Source organism: Corvus kubaryi, unplaced genomic scaffold (genome assembly GCF_017639235.1).
Source record: "Corvus kubaryi isolate FWS band 111438036 unplaced genomic scaffold, C.kubaryi_AGA036_p1.0 split3-73, whole genome shotgun sequence".
NCBI classification, from domain to species: domain Eukaryota; kingdom Metazoa; phylum Chordata; class Aves; order Passeriformes; family Corvidae; genus Corvus; species Corvus kubaryi.
The window spans coordinates 11,609,884-11,631,602 of NW_024582091.1; the positions used below are offsets into that span (position 1 = coordinate 11,609,884).

Genomic DNA, 21,719 nt, shown 5'->3' on the forward strand with positions numbered 1-21,719 from the left:
TTCACAACTGTCCAGAAGGACATTTGGCTTGACCAAGCACTGCAACAAAGCACGGCTGTTTTTTCACTTTTGCTGTTTTGAATGGTTTACTATTTCCTACATTTCAAATTTCTAAGTGTAAGCTAACTATGCTTCCAAAACTATGGCTTAGGGAGAAGAGCCTCTGACTCCTAGTGACATCAAAGACAGCTGGCCAGCAGCCAGGCTGCATCAGGAATAGTGTAAAATTACATTATCTTGTCTACGTGTTGACTTACCGATCGCCCTGGTAGTCCAGGCTGGCCAGCATCCCCTTTCATTCCTTGGCGACCCTATAATTTTCACAAATGATTACAGAATACATCATACTTCCAGGACACAATGTGTAGGAGCATATAAAGAAGCAATTTGTTGCCTTTCACAACTAGCTTGCCTTCCATATATGCTACAGCACATGGTATAAATGCACAGTCTATAAATACACATGAGCTAAACTTGACAATACAATATTTTTTTTTACAGTGGCTTGCACAATAATCCAGCATTAACAACTGTTACTAATCAAAAATTTTATAAACATACACTGAGAACATGGATCACAATTGATATGAAAAATGAAACTACATGACTCAAAAATGCTCTAAATTCTTGTTAGCTAATAAGAAATTCCACAAATGTTGGTGTTTTCATTCTACAGACTTTTTCAAGTGAGTGTGATGAATAAATGTATTATTTGTATTACACATGTAAAAGGATTGTTTGTCCTTTCTTGCTGTTTGGTACCTCCAGATCATCCTGATTAAGTTTTTCCTTCCAGTATATAACAAAAAAAAACCATGAAAAGAGTTCTACACAGGGTAAAAAAATCATTCTAATTTGTCCTTACAAAGCAGAAGGTATTCATAATGTCTATTTTAAAGTACATTTTATTTTCCATTTACCAAATTTCATTGCAGATGGAACAGGTAACCAATTTTCAAATGAAAAAATGAAAAATGACACAGCATGTAATTAGACATCACTTCTGCTTTCCATAAACTTTATATTTTGAGCAAAGACTTCATAAAAAAAGCTCCTGAATATATTAAAATTCGAGTTGATCTTAAATAGGAAACATCAGAATTATATTCCTTCTTTTAGGGTGATTATTTATTAAAATATGGCAAAAGCAGCCTTAATACATTCACAATGCAGACAAAGAGTTATATATGCTATCTTCTATAAAAACCAGAACACATGAAACTTCATCAGTGTTAATACGAGTTACTCTGGCTTTGAAGGCATGCACATGAAATCAGAAGGAGCATCTTGCTAAAACATGGATGTTGTTGCCAAAGAAAACCCCTAGCCACTGACTTAAGCCAGAAAATAGAAGTTGAACATGTAAGTCTGTGAGAAAGTCTTCAAAGTAATATTGCATGCTTAATTTCGCTGTACCACAGTTTGACAGTTTTGAGTCCTTAAACTGAAATGCCTAGCAACTCTACAGAAAATCCATTAAGGCTGAAAACAGAGTAGCACAACTTACACTACAGCACTTCGACTCTGTCCCTTCATTACAATCCCATAAGCACATGCACCATTCAGGACAGAAAATGCTATTGTATTAACAGACTTGTTTCAGAAAGACATGTGTCTCACAATACTGCTGGGAACAGGGACAAATGAACACTCGGGCAAAGGTGCTGCCCTCTTCCCAAGACCACCACCCCCATGGACAGCTCTGGCTCCACATACATTGCCCGCTGATGGCACTCAAAAGGTCCACTCACCGGTTCACCTGGGATTGACAGCCCATTGGGACCCTGTGGACCTGGTGGACCCTGAGGGCCAGGAGGACCCGTCTCACCACGAGGACCAGGAGGACCCTTAAAGCAGAAAATTGAAACAAAATTGTAAATGAGAATCCCTTCTGAAATCCGTAACTGCAAAATCCTTTGGGTTAGAGACTTAAGGTAACTCAGAAGCCTGGAGACACATTCAAGACTTCAGAACAATGGTGGAAATAGAACAAACATTGTTCGAGAGGCATACCCTTTCATAAGCTATTCTCTGATTCATGTTGGCAGTCTCAGGCCAGTACATGCCCTCTGGCAGTGCTAATTAGAAGTATTGTCATCTCCTCTGTACAGAGGAGAGAACAATAATGCTGCAGTGTGTATTAACACTCTGATGCATGTAATCCCAGTATCCTGACATGTGGTCAATGCCTTTGAGGCTACACAGACTATGATATATAGTCTCAAATAGGCTGCACAAAAGTAACATAAAGGCATATTTTCAACTGAATTTTCAATCTCCATTCTTAGCCTAAAACTAAACATAAAAATTTTCACACAAGTAAGCCTGTGGCAACATTATTATAGATGCATTTTAGGAAACATACTTACAGATGATCCAGTCAAACCCCTTTCACCTCTGGGGCCTTTAGCGCCTGGGCCACCCTAAATTGAGTATTTGGAAAAAAAATGTATTTTATAGACAGAAAGCAAAGGTGCATATTACTAGTGTGCATTATGAATTCCCCTGACAAACTCCTATGTGAAGCTCCAAAGTTTTGAAGTGTACAGATCACACTGCTAAAAAGAGTAGTAGAATAAAATATGCATCAGGAACTAAGGGAAACCACATCAACTTCAGCCTTGCCAATTCAGCCCATGAAAAATTATTATTTTGATTTTTGTTTCTGCAGACATAAACTTACATTTATATTCATCAAAGTCTCTGAATACCTCTCTGGTAGATTACCAGACAACTTAACTGGACTTTAGATTTCTTATGCAGCATTTTTGATAGCTTCAAAATACAACTACTGGGCTGAGTATAACTCCCTACTACTCAAAGCAATCTGTAGGAGTATGTCCATTCCATAAATTACTCTCCCTCCACATAAAAAATAAAGTAATTTATTTCCCTGACAGAGTGAAAAATCTTTTCTTGGAGTGAAATCTTGACTCTGTATTTAGGAAAAATATTTTTACAGTCCATTAAAAATATCTTGTACATGATGTGCAAGAGACTAGGCCAGAGCCTTTCAGCCTATCAAACAATGAGGAGCTATTCTCAGTGATCACACTGGAAATACTGGAAAAGATCATACAAACAAGTAGATGTGGTAGGAGCTGATGAAAAGGGGATGGATTACCACGATGTTATGGACATGCTGATAGAAACTATGCCTCTGACTGACATTTGTTTCACAAAACTACAGACCAACACAAAACGACTTCCAAAAATTTAAAAAACAGAAAATTTGTCTGTTATGAATAGTTACAGCCAGTAACTTACAGCTGGTCCAGGAGGTCCTGGAGGTCCCACACTGTCTTGAGTACAGGTACAAGCATTTGGAAGAGCTGGGCATTTTGCTTCATCTCTCTGAAAATTCAATCACAACTTATTACTGTCCTTTTAAAGAACTCAGTGGCAGCATGCTTGTCTGAAACAATAGCAGGAAGATTCTCTATTATCCAGTTTTCAAGTAAAATTCACAGCTAAACTGTGGTTTCCAAATATTTCTACAGGATCTTTTATATTTTTAGAAAATTTTCTCTGTGAACTTTGCAAGGCATTAACAATAGAGGCACAACCAAAATATTGTTCCAGTGTTTATATGCATTTTACAATCAGCTTGCCCTGACAAAGAATAGGTACTTTTTGAACGCTAATCTAAGAACAGATTAAATAAATAAATAAATATATTCCCCATTTATAATACCTAGAATTTGAAACATCACTGAAACACATATAACAGACATTTTTTGCACCATTTCTAAGGGGCTCAATTCTAGCATTACAACCTTACTGCCTCAAACACAAAACTCTGAAATGAGGTGTTGTTGACTGGCTGCTCTGATAACTGTGATTTAGAAGTACAAGGTTTAATACCAGCCTAATATTAATATTATTAAATATAGTATTAACATTTTTATGGATAGCCTCTGGTTCATTTATGCTTACCATAGACGGGAGATCACAACATCTGTCTCTGCTAGTCCAAACTGGACTGCAAACAATGTCAAAGTTCTGGATTTCTAACTGTAAAAGAAAGTAATACTCTTGAAAGATCATTAAGTATGTTGTTAAGTATGAAATCTATTCACATTATCATTAAAAATTATTCCTCCATTTATTTCTAATGATAGAAAATCCAGAGTAAAAGCACTCATCTGCTCTCCTTATTAAAAGAAAAACATTCCTGCTCTTGTTTGAATTTACCTGAGTGCAACTTTCAGCTATTAGAATTTTGATCTTGCAACTCTGCTAGAACGAGAAGATATAAAGACCAAACATCTCAGTTAAGTACATTGGGTTTGACAGTATAGACACGTGAAAGCTTTGGGTGCAACACTGGATTCCCAGAAACCCCTAATCTCTAACCTCTTTCCTCAGAAAATTTCAAGGTCTTGCAATAATGAACAGATTCATATTTATTGCTTACTGTTGCTGATCTTCGGTCGCCTTTTAGAAGTTTCCCAAGTATTTCATAGCCATCAGTTGTGATATTGCCAGCCTCCTTAATTGGTTTCTCCAGTATTTCACTGCAGTCAACGTAAATCTTAACATTTGATGAAGTTACAACAATATGGACCTGAAAAAAGTTTAACGTAATATTTAGAAAAGGCACATGGGAACAATTACTTTAACATTTTAATAGTATTTCGCTGATTCAGTAGTACTGTTTTAAATTTGATTCCTAGTAATCCTGCTTTACTTCCAACTGGTAGAAAAATTCAAACTCAAGGAATTTAAATTTAAAAGGAAAGTCTATAACATTAATAACCTCTTCAGAATGTGTTGAAGGTCAACAAGATGAATACACAAGCGCAGCTAAGAAATATTATTTAATGTACTAATTGAACTATTATTACCTATTTAGAAAGCTTGCCTGAAAATTGTTTTAAGATAGCAAAAAAGTAAAAAATAAAAGAACTTTTGAGAGGAAGTAAATATAAGCATTTCTTGTTCTCTTCTGATGGCTGAGACCAGACAAGACGTTTGTAAGCCTGGGACTGCCCACTGGCTAATAGACTCTGTAGTTCAGAGAGTAGACTGTTTCAGACCCAAAGATATAGAGTTCAGCTTCCACAGATGATTCAACCAGAGGAATTAACTGCATTGAGATACAGGAAGCAACAAGAGAAGCCTGCCCAGAACAATGGAAAATAATGGAAGATGCAAGAGAAAATTTCCACAAGAGAAATCTGGTTACAAAAACATATACCAAAACAAGGGGAAACAGGGAAGAGGAAGAGATTAATGATTGGAAATAAAGGACACTTAGGAGGGAGAAAGGAATGATTGTAATGAAGAGAGAGTACATTTACCAGGAGAAGAGAATGAAGTGCTTGGGGGAAACATAGTAAACCTTAAACAGAGGAACACACAAAACCTAAGCAAAGATTATCTTTCCAAACATTTATGGTATGTATGACAAATGTTATGAGAGTGAATTTTCTACATTTCTGTGAAAATGTAGAAAACATTTAGGAGTCTCCAAGAAAGAAACTAGGGCCATTTCAGCACATTTAATACACAGCTGTTGAAAGAGCATATTCAGGCAACAGGAAGTTTTCAGGGGCTTTATATACTTTATCTACTGCATATATTTCATATACATCATTATAACACCTATGTAATTGTTAAAGTATCAGCACATTAAGAGCAGGAGTAACGAATCCCTGAAGTATGTATTTATGTTTTAAATCTTCTGTTATCCCAGGACATAACCATACAGAAGCATATTGCTATTTGATGACTGCTTCAAAAATTGGCATAAAGTTGAGAGATTCCCCTAAATGTTCTGAGTCAACAAGTGCCTGAACAATCTCCTGAGAATTTTTACTTTTTTTTCCCTTTTAAATATTTTCCCATGCAGACTTTTCTTCAAGGCATCAGCACAGCTTATCTAAAAGTCTTTTAAAATTATGTGCTTATGCTTTATATCTCCGTGCTGTGTATACAAGTGGGGCTTTTAATTAAAATTCCCAACAGTGTTCATTGAGCAAATAATTAAAAGAAACAAACAAACAAAACAATTGAAAGATAACTCTGTGTCCAAAGTATAATTTGGTATTACATGCCAATCTTTCTATAAAACAAAATAACTGCCCTGCCAAAACTTTAAATTCATTATAATTTGTACATTATATACTCAGTCATTTGCTTATATGACAAAATTTTACAGGTTAATTACTGCATCATCCAGTTTAAACTCATCACAGATGCAATTTACTAATTCTGAAAGGTGCCTGATATGCAAGTCCTTCTACTGGAATGTTAAGTATTTGTCACAATTTAAATAAAATAAAACACATTGCATAGCAAACACAGATAGTATTTTCATTAGTGCAAAAAACTTAGGAGAGGTAAATCTATATCAGAATGTTGAATGAGATCAGCTTGAAAAGGTTCAAATAGGAATAACTGCTGAGCATCACCTATCTATCTAAAAAAGCAATCCCAACAATCAAAAAAAAGGAGAGCTCTCCCGAGTCATTGACTCAGTCAGTTAAACACTGATTTACTGCCAGACCAGAATTCCAGTCCAAATCTCATGGCCTAGGCAATAAATCTAATTAAAGCAGGCATCTGGTGTTTACAGTAAATAAAACATCTCTGCATTCAACCCCGATACATTTTGTTTTCAACAGTTTCTCACACACCAACATAAAGAATCTGTTCTGCTTAGTTCTGACTATTTATTTCATTTATGACATTTTAGGAAAGAAAACATTTTTAAATTTTTCTCTCTGGATGCCTTATAAGATAAAGTTTGATGGTGTTCTGATCTGCTGCTAAGTGAATCACATCAATGAGCCAAGCAAACTAATTTCCCATATGTATATCAGCAGAAAGATGTACACTCATTATCAAATTTCCTCTTGCTAACTACTGCAAAATGGCAAGCTAACAGGAAGTATAGTGTGGTAAGAATAAGAAGGACAAGTTGTCTCTCTCTCCAAAACATCAGTTATAAATTTAATGACTGTCTCAGGCAGTCAGAATTTTTCCTATGGGACTTGCCAGATTCAACAGCTTTCACCATAGCTATGCTACACAGAGTTTTCAAGCATGCCAAAGTAAATTTCCCTATAGTTAGGTGTAGTTAAGTGAATTTCACTGAATGAACCAGTAAGTCATCAAATGAAAGCCACAAAAATGTTTAGTATTTTGGAAAACATCTCCTTGCATTGTAAAGATTTGTCATCTCTTTGAAACTGGATGGTAGGAGAAATTGCAAAAGTACCTTTAGAAAGGTACTCTTACTTTCCTTCCTTCATCCATCTGAAACTACTGCTATCCATTATTAGGAGCTAATCAACACAGCTGAGACATAAGGCTTTCCCAGCAGGTGTTGTGATGCCATCACTAACAATCTGACTCAGATAGCAAACTCAGTAATCATCTGGAGAGATGCCAGAAAAGTCAGCTTAGTTTTATGGTGAAAAATTGCCAATATAGCTCTAAACCAAAGCTCTTACAGCTACTTTAAATATTATCAAAATCTGAACTTTTAATTCCTTTCTGGGAAAAAAAGAAGGGGAATTACACATTGCATTAAGTAACTGAGAAATTTTTTCTTAAGAAATAATCTCTTAAGCAAGAATTCATAGTTGTAAAGCTTTAAGATAATTTTCAAATCACTGCTACTTGTGTTCATTGTATGGCATCTTAGGATCACTTTCTCTCGAAATGTCTTACTGTATTTAACTATCAAAATGATACAAAATTTTTGATTTTTATTTTCCCTGTAATTGTTTTTCACCAACAAGTGTAATAAACAATTTTACATAACTGCTAATTTCTAGCAGCTGTCACAGATTTTTCCCCATTTGCTCTGATAAATGAGTAGAACATCACCGTAAGTGCTGTCAGAGAAGCTTGCTCAGCTCTATCACATTTAGAGAAACTATATGGGAAAATGTGATTCTAAACATCCAATACATTAGCAGCAGATATTTAAAACAGACTGCTGGCAGTACAGCAGGAGGAGAGCTCCACACCACTGACCTGAAGAAGTGTCAGCTCTCACAGTGATATCTAAAATAAGGCATGCACATGCTGCTTTGTGTCTAAACAGTACTTCTTGGTGATGACTCAACCTTCATACCAAAACAAGATACATCCTAGCCTTTACTGACAGTTTTTCTCACTCCAGTAGATTAATATATTTCCTTAAAATTCAGTTGTCCTACTAAGCTATTAAAAAAAAAAAGTGAAGGGCAAAATAAAGACTGCTTAATGTAGGTATGATCCAAAGCTACTCATAACTATCAGTTACAGAATCAATGACATAAACATTTCCTCATATATACAAAAATAATCAGGCCTTAAATAAATTCTAAAACAAGAATAATTGGATATAATATAGGATCAGTTTGGGAAGTTATTCTCTGTCACATTCTGAGGAAATCAATAGCTTTTATAGTACTGTGTGATTTTCATAATCACCTGTGTTTTAAACAGATGAAGTCACAAAACATTATGCACTAGTTATCTTTCCTGGCTTTCAGTCTAGCAAAGCTCAGTTGACAGCTTGGCCTCCAGTATGTGGAAGTTGACAGAGGCAACCCCTTATCAGTATCCTCAAAGGAATGCTGGTAGTGACTAGTCATGCAGAAGAGGGTATCATAAAGAAAACAAATGCTATACTCAATCCATATTTAGTCATCAGATGAAAATTAAACTAAATAGAAGGGAGATAAATGAAAACATGAGAATGTGCATTTTAGCTAACCAAAAACGTTGCAATTGCAGCTTACTTTCTTGCCCTAAACATGCATATTTAACACAGCAAGAGAATATTTTTAAAATATTTTTAGGTATACATATATTGGTATACTGAGTCAAACACTTCCTGATGACTAGAAGTAAGGAAGCCTGGCAAGATCAAATTGCCATAATTTGGTGCACAAAATTAGAAAAGCAAGCACAAAACTATGACAAGAGAAGGCAGATGCAGCAACATGTAAAGATTTCACTAGCCATTTTGTCAATTCAAAAACTGTAAGTTTCATTCTAAATCATAAAGAGACCTTTTATGAGCTCTCTCTCCTTATTGTTGCTTCCTCAGTTAACATGACATTGGAATATTTTAGGCCCAGTGTTTTTAAGCAAAATAAAAAATCAATTCACATTCATACTTACTAAATATATAGATACAATGTATTATGTTTGTTAAACATAAGAATCTTGTTCAATATGCTATTGATCTCCCAACACTGGTTCCCTGCCTACTCGCTTTCTCTGGCTATATCTTCCTCTTTGAATGATTTCAAATCATTACACTCCCACGAAATCTTTTCTCACCACAACTTCCTTTCCTTTTTTCTTCCCGTTTATCTTTTATTCTTCCTCTTCCATTTGGAATGGAACCAGGCTACAATTTCTTCTTCAGATATATCCCTCCACTTACACAATCTTAACAAATTCTTGACAAATCTCTTACATTGGTTCAAAGAAGACCTATAACTTCAGAGATCTTGTTTTACATGATCTGTAGGTCCTTATGTCAACTTCCAGTGCTATCCAAAAACCAGATACAATCACCTGACAGTGACTTCTGCTTGGTTGTCTTCTATTTAAAAGAACAGTACTTCAGAAAGCAGCATCATAATTTCAATCATTTACCTTATGGAAGCTTCCATAAAATATTTTCTTTATGTCGTCATTATCAAAAGTTACAGTTTGAACTTCTCCCCTTGTATCCTTGTTAAAGAATGACAGCACTTTGCTGGCAGCTGCAATAAATAAAAATAACATATTTCATTTCATATATACTACTGAAACCACCATCCAAAGATACACTTATAGATAAAATCTAGTTTACCCCTTTTTTGGGTAAACACAAATCATAGATGGTCTTAATGACCTGTAAGTACATAGATGTAATTTCCTTTGATTTTAGAGTTAATACCAAAGTTGAAATGTAGTTTAGATGAATTATTTTTAGTTGAACTATAGATGTACAAAGTTTAAAAGAAATCTCTTGAAACAAAAAATGTATAATCCTTTTATCATGTAAAAATGCTTTGGATTTGGAAATATTTGGGGAGAACACATGCACAGTAACATAACATGTAACTTCTCTATACAATAAGTATAACCATCCTTACGATCAAGCACAACTCCAACTTGTGGTTTGTAATCTCTGTCTGTAATCTGCCAAATTGCAAAAGGCTCATTGGGGGATTCAGGCAGAAGACGGAATAACAGAATAATAGTGTACGCCTGCGGCAATCCCTCCGGGTGAATCTCCCTGTTAAGACAATATAAAGACATTTTTTCACGTGGAAACACATGAGTAAAATAAGATCTTCATCATTTGCTCTTTCAAAGAAAAGACACAAGAGCAACAGGAAAATGACAGCGTTTAGTGGAACAGAGCATTTTAACCACTCTCTCAAATAGAAAACACCATTGTGATATAAAAACACTGCGATTTGTTAAGATGAATTCACAGCCTGTCTTCAATTGGTCCCAGCACCATGGTTAGAGAGGATGCCAGAATATGACCAAGAACTCTTGGGTATGTATTCTTGTGGCAAAATTCTATACTAACTACACGTTTTAAATTCCTTGATGATAAGTACAGAAAAAAAGGACCGCAGCTTTACTCGTTTTTTTCATTTGGCCTGCTTCAGTCAGGCAACAGCATTTAACTATTGCTGCCCTTCAGGCACAGATACAGTGACAGAGATATTTAATGCCTTCTCTGCAACTGGTGATGCATTTGGGCTCCAGCTTATTCTTTGGTGGCTCAGGTTTAAATCTGTGATATTTGGACTGTTAGACATTAAAAAAGCAGAGAGCCAACAGTAAATAAATACATGCATGAAACAGCTTTCAGAACTTTCTGTACAGGAAAGGAGGGAATGCAGGAAGGGAACTGTAAGAAAGAAGATAACTACTGCTTCTCCTTAACCATTATAATGGAGCTCAGAAAGAGATTTAGTCACATGAACATAAACATAAAAATCTTAAAATGAAGAGAGGAGCTGCTTTGTATGTTAGAAAAAGCTTATGAACCCATACAATTATAAACACTGCAATAAAAACCATACCACTAAGTCAACAACATCACACAGCACAGTGCAGGAATGCAAATATGAAAGTAGATATAGCAACACAATTTATAACTTGGATAACAAGTTACTTCAGATATGGAAACAACTATGCCACTAGGATCAGTATGTGTTTATTGCTTTGCTGACTCAGTCTAGAGTTTTATTTTTTGGATTCTCATGAAAAATAAGTGCCCAGAATACTCTGGCAAGTCTATTCCACCTCTTTAGCAGACATTAGACTACGTATCACAACATTTCTAAAAAATTGAAATAAATAGGAAGCCTATCTTTTTATTGTTTTTTCATCAATTTATCCTAGTAAATGCAATATCTATCAATGCAGGAGAGTTGCAAAACTGGGATTATCTGTATTTCCCTAGACTGGAAAAAGCTGGGCTGTCAGAGAACTATCATCCCCACAGGTATTAATGGCATGCCAATGAACTTAAAAATCCTCAGGTCCTCCACTTTTAAAGCTGTGATCTCAGAAGTCTGGCAAAAAGAAATTATTTCTTCATAAACCTTAGCTTCTGTGTTTGTGATCTGATCTTTACCCAGTCTGGCAGGACTGCAGAAGATTTCAAAGGCTTCTATGAAAAGAAAACTAAATTTCCTTAAATTTTTTAGCAACAATGGGCTATTTTTAGGCATCTCCTCTGAACCAGAATAAACTTTTCTGAAACTTACTTAAATAGATGAGAGAGAAACAAATGTAAAAATGTGAAAAAAAAAAAAAAATAAAAGAAGAGGGAGAAAGGTACTGTTCCACTTTTCGTAAAACTAACTGCTAACTAAGTCTTGTTTTCCTTTGGGAAAAAATGTTGGCAAGAATGACCATCTATTACCCATCCCTAACCAAGCTCTAAGACCACAGGCCCTTGAAAACTCTGCTCCATTTGCCAAATAAGGCAAGCCAAGTAGAGGAGAAACTACCCTAGGTCAATGGCATCAATGTGCTGCCTACTGTAGTAAGAATGATGCTTCTGAAAACAGTGATGCTAATCCCTCCATATTGAAACCATTTCTGTCCAGCAACATGGAATTCATTGTACTAAGGAGGCTGTTGCTCAACTGCCTAAGTATAAACTGTGGATTATATGCAATTTGAATGCTTAATAAGCATAATCTCAAAGAAAAATAAGCAACTAGATTAATAGTGAACTGTGATTGCAATGGAAGAAATAGATTAGCATTTAATGAAAACAATGATAGATGTTCTTTGGAGTATATTTCTTGAAGCTCAGTAAAAAGAACATTAAATTAAAGCATCTTCCATAAAACACAAATGCTATCTATACAATCTGTTAATCCTTCATCATCTGGTCACCCTAAATACAAGTCTTTAGGTTTACTTACCGTATTGGCTGGCTGACAAAGGCATTTTTGTGGAGTCTATACGCTACATAGCTTGGGAAAGAGCCTGATTCCAGTGAAACTCCTTGTACAGAAGCAAAATGCTTCTCTGTTAGATTGTATGATTCCAGCATCTTGAAACCTTTAAGTCCAGAGAGAAAATAAAAAACAGAAACACTGTTGAGCTGTAAAAGACACAAATGGACCTATGCCAAAATATTAGAGACTTACTTACCAGGTGAAGTGTATCCCTCCAAGTAAATAAGGGGACAAGCTGAAAGACATGAAACAACATATAATTCAAAACTACTAAGCCTAATAGGATATGAACATATGTATACTTCAGAAAATTTTATTACCAAGATGTCTGTGCTATTATTAATTATGAGACAATTTTTGTTACATTTTTCATACTGTGCCCTGAGCTGTGGTAGATGTAATGTCAAAATCTTTACTCATCACTTTTAGTAGGGTATTTCTACTGTGACAAATTCTATGGAATAACAAATTAACCCCAAATATTTCAAGAGTATAATTCATAAGAAGAAAGGAGGACAATGACACAGTCTTTCCATGAATATTTAAGGCATGAGTCAAGCTGCATAATAGCTGTCAGATTCACAAGAAATAACTGCATATTTATGTGGCTTCGAAGAAGCCAGCAGATGAGGCAGTTAGGGAACAAGCAGTTCCACGTGACAGGCCTGAGAATTTCTTATTTTTGCCATAGAAGGATTTCACTTGAGTAAACAACTGAGCTTTATTTAGATAATTTTAAAACAGCATCACACACTATAGCTGTACATCTTAGCACCCCTATTCCAGTGGTAAATAAGAGACCTGTTGTGCCCTGTGGTTCACATTAGGCATCATTCTACTTCTTAATGTTGTCAGTGACTGTTACTCTTTCCTTGTTATACTAGTACTTTTGAAATGCAAGATGAGATTACATAAAATACAATACTCACTCCAAAATTTTAAAAATTAACTTGCTCCCTTAAACTATGTCCAGTTATTATGAAATCTAACTTTTTAATATGAACATGTCTTCTGATGTACCTTAAATAAGATGGCAACTTGTATTGGGTTTGCATGGCAAGGTTTTGGTAATGTGGGAGCTACAAGGGTGATTTCTGTGAGAAGCTGCCAGAAGCTTCCCTTATGCCCAACAGAGTCAGTTCCATCTGGTTCCAAGACGGAGCCATCACTGGCCCAGGCTGAGCCCATCAGCAACAGTGGTAGTGACTGAGGGATAACAGATTTAACAGGGGGAGGTGGCTGGGGTTGAGGATTGTGTGTGTTGGAATGACACAACAACCTGCAGGCACCAGAGCAGAGATTCCACTGGTCTTAACTGTGGTGAAGATTATGGTGAGGCAGGCTGTGATCCTGCAATCTGTGGAAGTCCACAGAGAAGCAGATATCCACTTGCAGCCCCTGGAGGACCCTGTGGAAGAGCAGGTGAATGTCTGAAGGGGGCTGTGATGCTGTGGGAAGCCCATACTGGAGCAGGCTCCCGGCAGGACCCGTGAAGAGAGGAGCCCACGCCAGAACAGGTTTGCTGGTGGAACTTGTGACCCCATGAGAGACCCAAAATGGAGTAGGCTGTGCCTAAAGGATTGCACCATGTGGAAGGGACCTAATGAGGTTCAACAAGGGCAAGTGTAGGGTACTGCACGTGGAGAGGAATTACCCCAAGTCCAGCCTGGGGGCTGACCTACTAGAAAGCAGTTCTGCTGAGAATGACATGGGAGCTTTGGTGGGTAACAGGTTGACTATGAGCCGGCAGTGCCCTTGTAGCCAGGGAGGCCAATAATATCCGGGTGTGCATCAGGAAGAGTGGCCAGCAGGTCAACGCAAGTGATCCTGCCCCTCTGCTTGGCCCTAGTGAGGCCACATCTGGAGTGCCATGTCCAGTTCTGGGCTCCTCATTACAAGAAAGACTAGGAGTTACTGGAAGGGTTCCAGCAGCAGAGCATGAAGATGAGGGGTCTGGAGGAGTTCTCTTATGAGGAGAGACTGAGAAAGATGAGCCTGTTTAGTCTAGAGAAGACTGAGAGGTGATCTCATTAACACATATAAATATCTCAAAGGTGGGTGTCAAGAAGATGGTGCCAGACTCTTTTTAGAAGTGCCTAGCAACAGAGAAAGGAGCAAAGGCCATAAACTAAAACACAAGAAGCTTCGCCTCAATATGAGGAAGAACTTATTTATGTTGAGGGTGGCAGAGCACTGGAACAGGCTGCCCAGGGAGGTTGTGGAGTCTCCCTCTCTGGAGACATTCAAAACCCATGTGGATGTGTTCCTGTGTAACCTGCTCCAGGCGACCCTGCCTTGGCAGGGGCATTGGACTGGATGATATCCAGAGGTCCCTTCCAACCCTAACAAGGTGATTCTGTGACCCACACTGGAGCAGTTCATGAAGAACTGAAGCCCATGGGAAGGACCCATGTTGAGAAGTTCGTGGAGGACTGTCTACCTCTGGAGCAGAGGAAGAGTTTGAAGACTACTGCCCCTGGGGAGGAAGGAGCAGCAGAGACAATATGTGATGAACTGACCACAGCCCTCATTCTCTGTACCCCTGTGGTGCCCAGGGTGAGGAGATAGAGAAAACTGGGGGTAAAGCTAACCCCAGGAAGAAGGGAGGGGCAGGGGGAAGGTTTTTAATACTTGATTTTATTTCTCCTTATCCTACTCTGATTTCATTGATAAGTTATTTTTTTCCCCACATTGAGTCTTTTTTGCCTGTGACAGTAACTGCTCAGTGATTTCTCCCTGCCTTTATCTCAATCCATGAGCCTTTCGTTTCATTTTCTCTTCCCTGTTCAGCTGAGAAGACAAGTGATAGAGCAGCTTTGGTGGGCACCCAGCATCCAGCCAAGGTCAGCCCACCACTCACTTGTAGCAGTATATAAGCAAACATATTAATTTGGGAAAAGGGAAACCGATGTCTTTTACTCACTTGAGGTAGCTGTCTCACACACAAAGGTGACGAGGTTGTCTTGAATCTTTTCAAAGGCATCAAAGTCATCAACAATAAATACGTGACGCTCACTGGGCTTGCTGGCAATCTTGGCCAGTTCATTGTAATCTACATCAGCCACACCAACCACAAAGACACTGAAGCCTGTAAAAATAACACTTGTTATTTAAAATGTAGTAAACACATATTAACATTTTTCCTGTCAATATTGCACAAACCATTGACTTGTGAGGATCTACCTATGATCTACACATTCAGGATCTCTTTTCATCCTGTCAAAGCTCAGAAGGTTTCAGACTGGTTTTTGCATTTTTCTTTCAAAACTTTCTCCTCTTTCTTTGCTTTTTGGGGTATTATCCAATCTCATGCAGCCTTGGATACATAGTTCCCTCACTCTTTAATACAAAATGTACAATTCTCTCAACTCTACAGTATCTTAAATCTGTTCTGTGGCCAAAACTTGTACAGATCATTAGTTATCCAGTTGTCTGTTTCCATCTCTTGCATCTCATGCCTCTTTATTTCTCTTTCTCAGAGTAGTACTCACCTCACCAGCTTCTACTTTCCAAATTAAGTTGTCTAGTTTTTCTCTATAATCACCAGATTGACATGGGCAGATTCAGAAAGCAATTCATCTTATCTCCCTAACATGCTGACTTCAGGATAGGAAAAGTCATTGTTTATAGATGCCTATATATTGCTCTCTTCACCAGTCATAAAAGGACCCTACACGATGACCTTAGACTAGACATTTAGTTGTCAGATGTCTTAAGTCAAATGAGAAGAACCAGACCCTAGAAGTCAGTCATATCACCAGATGTAAATTTCATTGAAGAGAAACTGCACAGACATTGGAAATGCCAGTTGGAGGCTGAAACCAGAATTCACATTTATTTCAAGTGATAAAAGTTGTTGTTTGGTTGGTTCGTTTTTTTTAAGAACATAATTATTCCCCTGTAGCCAGTTCTGGTGAAATTTTGGCTGAAATTCTCTGTCCAGCTTTAAGCATGCTTTGATATGTGTAGAAAACAAAGCAAGTAGAGAGGAAACTAAAAATGGTAAGATGTTTTGAAAACATGATCAACATGAGATTGAAGAAAATAGGTTTGTTTAGTCTAGAAAAGAGAAGACAGAAAGAGGAGGTGACAACAGATTTCGAATACGAAGGCCCATCACAGCAGACAGTGATCAGCTTCTTTCCTGGGTAACTAGGTAAATGAAGACAACAATCTCACTAGCATGAAGAAAGACTTAGGTGAAATGCAAGACAAAGGTCTCCTACTAGCACAGTAATTAAGCACTGAAACATACTGTCCAGGGAGATTGAGGAACTATCCAGACAGAGCTAATTCTTTCAGGTTACAGAGACAGAGAAGATGACTGCTTTTTGGTTTACATGCATGTGATTCCCATAAGGAAGTACAACATCTACTTGCTTAGAGATCAGAACTAGGTGGTTCATGCACTGAAACACAAAATGCTGAATGCTGGGACAGGAACAGATTACTACACTCACATAAGCCACAATCATAAAATCTTATGAGGAAGTGCAGTGCTTCTTAGCTCAAAAGGCAATAAAGGAGTCCATTCAGACCCAGCTCCTTCAAAAACTGTTATTTTAACTGGAGATCCACTGGTTTATACCAGATAAAACATAAACCTCAGCAAACCAGGCCCATTAAAGCATAAGCACTAGTATGGAGTACACTTCCCAATGATCCCTGGGGTCCACACACCAAAAAGAGAAAGAAGTAACCAAATGTCACATCTTTGAAATGGTATGCATGAGGAATTAGTTGAAATCTTTGAGAAGCCACATCCTTCCCCGGAGACAGGGCTTAAGAAAGAAAATGTAAGTCTAGGTTCAGAGAGCGCAAATTCTTTGAATAGTTTTGAGGCTTTCCCAAATACTCAGAATACATTTCCAAGTCCATAAAGGATGAGTAAGTGATTCCCAGATAATTGAAGCAACACAGAAATGAAACAGCCAGGTGCTGTGAATTGCTTACCAGAGTGCTGTATAACCGTTGCAGCTTTCCTCACCTCATCCTGAGACCGACCATCTGTCACAACAACAAGTACCTTGGGAACACCTCGCCTCATGCCACTCTCCCAAGTCAAAACCTTTTCTTTGATAAATGTTAGAGCTTTGCCTGCAAAGTGTACAATAAACAAGGAATCATTCATACTATCCACAAGAGAAGAATTCTTTTATTTCGTAAGGGCAACAGTCACAGAGCTAAAACACAACAGAAAAACCTAATTCTTCAGCCATGCAATATAGGATAATTATACAGTTTCTGAAAATATTTTATCTTAAAGAAATATAATTACAGCCCATACATACCTGTCCTTGTGTTTCCTCCTCTGTACTGAATATTTTGAAGAGCTCCCAGGGCCTGGGCTTTGTCATCAAATGTATTCAGTTTAAATTCAGATTTTGCCTCATCACTGTACTGCACAAACGAAACCTGAAATGGAATATAACACAGTGTTCAGTCGCATAACTCCACATTCATATCAACTCTCTCTACTGAAATATGTAATTTTGTATATTAATAATTCTTAAATAATCAAAAATTCTTTTCTCAAATATGTCCAATTCTGCACACACATACATATTTTTATATATAGTCATCACAGCAATGTGCACACAACTCTCTTTTCTTTCTTTCCTTCCTTCCTTTTTTCTTTCTTTCTTTTCTGTGTATGAAATGCCGTTAAATGCATATGATCAAATTCTTGCTATTACTATGGTGAGGTATATATGCCTATTCTCTACTTCTGAGCAGATGTACAGTATCTATTAAACTTCTTCCAGCTGTTTTTTTAGGAATAAAAAAGCATTTGTCAATAGAATTGCCAATAAAGTCGGATACGTACATAAGTGTATAGTCTTGCCTTAAATACTGAAATACAATCACGAATATTTATTCCTAAATAATCTTTAAATATTTTTCTTATTTTTCTCCTTTTAATATTCTGTAAACTTGCAATATTATAGTATACTATTTTAATGATGAATAGAAATATTTCTGTATGTACATATTCACATCTGTTGTAGTAAATTCCCCTTTTAAAATTATTAAATTTCAATTCAAAACCTTAGCTTGTTGCACCTCAAGAGGTATGTGACTTCATTATTTTACTAAACATTAGTGTTTACATGTGTCTGTCACCTATATTGTCTTCTCTGTTTCCAGGCTGGGGACCCATATACATAGCAAGCAAAAAATATTAAACAAAAAACAAATGGAAAAGAAAACTACCCAGTATAGATTCAAGCTATAATGATAAAGAGTGTCTGAGACAGAGTGAATTTAAGGAGATCTTTTCCTTTAAAGTCTAGAAAGTTAGAGATAGGGAATCAAATTACTAAAAATATGCCTAGAACATGAAAAGCAGACCTTTAACAATGCAAATATCCTGTCAGCCTTCTGACCAAAGAAAATGCATTGCACCTGCAGCTTTCTGCAACACTCCAGAAATACCATGTAAGAAACTCTCTCAGACCTCATGTCATTCATTTCATCTAGTGAAAGAGAAATGGTTATGGGAACTTAGACAGTGATTTCATCCAGCTTCCTACAAGTAGAAGAAAACTGATAATGGTGCAATGCTTATGGTAAGAAGCCTGACAGGAAGTTACTCTGACATAACTATGATCAGCCTGGTACTGCTGAAAATCTATTATAATCTCATTAGATATTACTGTTTACTCTCTCAAAATGCACTAATTCACCAAGAGGACCTTTTCATACTTTTACTACGCCCACTGTGGAGCAGACCCACATTATCACAGCATGAAAAGACATCTGCAAGTGCCTTTTTCAAAGGGATTCTGCTATTTAGTGCAGTAGTATTCTAGGGAGCTCAGCAACAGCAGGCCAGCTGGACCCTGCATGCACAAGACTCATTTTCTACACTAAGAAATCAAAAAGTAACCCTCAATCAAAAGTCAGAATGTCTCTAAAACAGATTTCTGATATGACAGAGACAAAATCTAGGATATGTGCCAGTTGTTGATGCCCTACACAAATAAACAAAAATATAAAATTGACCATACATCATCCCAGCTTCTCTACCTGGAGGATTTGCACACACTGTAACTTTTGTATTTCAGAATATTAACTTCTCAAAATAGACTGGATTTCCCTGGTATTCATAAAATTGCAAATATATTTATTAAATAATAGGCATGCACACCCATATACGTTTTGTACAACAATCTAATTCAAAATATGACAGCATTCTGCAAGAAAGTAGAAATTCATCTTCATCTTCAATTTCCCTCCAGAATGTACCCAATGGGAATAACAAACCTACCTGGATTCCAGCAGGATTGATTAGATCAAAGGCTCCTACTGTACTAAAAACAAATTTCACTACTTTGTTGAAATTATCATCACCAATACTCCAGGAAGCATCAGTCAAGAAAACTATGTCTGCTTTGGCACCTCTGCATACTGAAAGTCCAAGAAAAGGAATGCTTAAAATACATCAACCACATCACCATGAAATAAATATTACTTCAAAATTCAAAAATTCAAGAATGACAAATATTTAGTAAATGTCTACTACCACACAGTCAACTTGGCAGATGACGAATGCTCTACACAAAAAAATTTATTAAAATATATCAAAGAAAATTTCAAGAAATGTGAAAGACCTCAAGAATAAAATGTAAATGTTTTGAATTACGTTTTTTTCTGATCATCTACCATAAAACATAAATTATCTGCTGAGAGCAGATAATCTCATAGACTTTCTGCAGAGCTATAGAATATCAAAAATTTTTTCCCCAAAGGTTTGCATCTTGCTGTTCTAAACCAGGAAGTGCTGAAGTCTAGTAAAGCTCTAGAAAATAGGGATGGCATTAGAAAAGGTCTCAATCTTCATTTCCCTGAAATTCTGTGCTGGCTTTAAATTCACTTAAAGTTATGAAAAATTGAGGTAAACGATGAAGTAGTACAGCAGCTACATAAAAATATTGAAAAATTCTAGAAATAAACATACCATCCCTAGCTGGAGGGATTGTGGGAGGTGGAGGAGGTGTAGGCGGTGGAGTTGGTGCCTCTGTAGGTTTGAGGACTGAAAAGAAATAATAATTTTATTCTACAGCTGAAGCAGGACAAATTCTATAGCTAAAACGGAAAGTTCACAGTATCTGTTACCTACCTGTATGCTCCCTCATAGAGACTGGAGGTCCCTCAAGGTTAGGGGTCTGAACAAAGACAGTAGCATTGTATTCTGTGTCTGGTGAGAGGCCAGTAAAACAGTGGCTCGTTTCTGACCCACGAATTGTGATTTCCTGTCCTCTGGAACCTGTCCAAAAAATCCCAACGGAAAGAAAGTTAGAACCTATTACTTCCCTTCTCATATATCTATACATAAGTGTAGAAATGAAGAAACTTCTTGAGGGGAGACAATGGGACGACAGTCTTATTCTTGTCCCGTAACAGCCTTTCTAGACCAAAATTGTGTGACTATTATGAACCCTGGAGCACACTGGAAATTACAATTGCAGTGTACATGTGGAACCAGGCAACTGGGTAGATGTAGGTTCACTTGACAATAAGCAGCACTTCCTCTTTGAAGCTTTTTCACCACCCAAGAAAAACAGGTTATGTTCAGAGCTTTAAAACCCAACCAGATGTATCACTATGGTTGGTGCTTGCCATCAACCCAAATAAGTGGTGCTGTCACTGACATAAGACAATATGTTTCCAGAAAATGCTAAAAATAGAATGTACTTACCATCAGTTGGGTTTAGCTTCAGTCTGTAGGAAGTCGCTGACCGATGAGGTGACCACCGGATACAGAAAGTATCCCAACCCACTTTGTAACTTGTTAGGTCAGTGACATTCAAATATACTATGAAAAGAGAAAGAGAGAAATTGTTCTCTGGAAAATAGCATGTAATAGGTAAAGCACACCAAAATGAAAATTATATTAGCAGTGCTGGTCTGGAACTTGATTTTTAAAAATATTTGCATAAAGAAAGAGCAATTCTAGTCAAGTCTCTTTATTTTACATCCTACAGATCCCCACCTAGCTATTTACAAAGGCTCCAAATCCCATATTGGGTAACAGCTCATTTTACAAGTTTTCACATGAAGTTGATTTCTTTACAAAATAAGAAACTTCCAAAAATGAAAATGTGACTCATATATATGGCAGTCTGAAAAGAATGTACTGAGTCAGGATGCTTGATTCATCATAAGTGAAGAAATTTTTAGAAGTTTCTTAGCTGAGGCCATCATCAAAGTCACTGGACATTCCTAAGGGGTAAAAGCAGAGTATCAAAAAGCCTAGACCTGCTTAGTAACATAGTTAGA

At 36.9% G+C, this 21,719-nt stretch overlaps 1 protein-coding gene across 5 annotated transcripts in view; it reads right to left on the reverse strand.

Moving 5' to 3' along the window:
• The window catches only part of COL12A1 (collagen type XII alpha 1 chain), a 101,168-nt gene that overhangs the window by 16,505 nt on the left and 62,944 nt on the right, over positions 1 to 21,719 (reverse strand). For all 5 annotated transcript variants that reach the window (XM_042016354.1, XM_042016351.1, XM_042016350.1 and 2 more), the window contains 17 exons: positions 21,139 to 21,255; positions 20,560 to 20,706; positions 20,398 to 20,472; positions 19,708 to 19,847; positions 17,729 to 17,852; positions 17,391 to 17,534; positions 15,361 to 15,525; positions 12,634 to 12,672; positions 12,402 to 12,540; positions 10,095 to 10,237; positions 9,610 to 9,719; positions 4,418 to 4,567; positions 3,937 to 4,014; positions 3,268 to 3,354; positions 2,370 to 2,423; positions 1,752 to 1,847; positions 258 to 311 (listed from right to left, as the gene is read on the reverse strand). In XM_042016354.1, the coding sequence (XP_041872288.1) occupies positions 258 to 311; positions 1,752 to 1,847; positions 2,370 to 2,423; positions 3,268 to 3,354; positions 3,937 to 4,014; positions 4,418 to 4,567; positions 9,610 to 9,719; positions 10,095 to 10,237; positions 12,402 to 12,540; positions 12,634 to 12,672; positions 15,361 to 15,525; positions 17,391 to 17,534; positions 17,729 to 17,852; positions 19,708 to 19,847; positions 20,398 to 20,472; positions 20,560 to 20,706; positions 21,139 to 21,255 (1,862 nt within the window). The remainder of the gene's footprint in view (positions 1 to 257; positions 312 to 1,751; positions 1,848 to 2,369; positions 2,424 to 3,267; positions 3,355 to 3,936; positions 4,015 to 4,417; positions 4,568 to 9,609; positions 9,720 to 10,094; positions 10,238 to 12,401; positions 12,541 to 12,633; positions 12,673 to 15,360; positions 15,526 to 17,390; positions 17,535 to 17,728; positions 17,853 to 19,707; positions 19,848 to 20,397; positions 20,473 to 20,559; positions 20,707 to 21,138; positions 21,256 to 21,719) is intronic.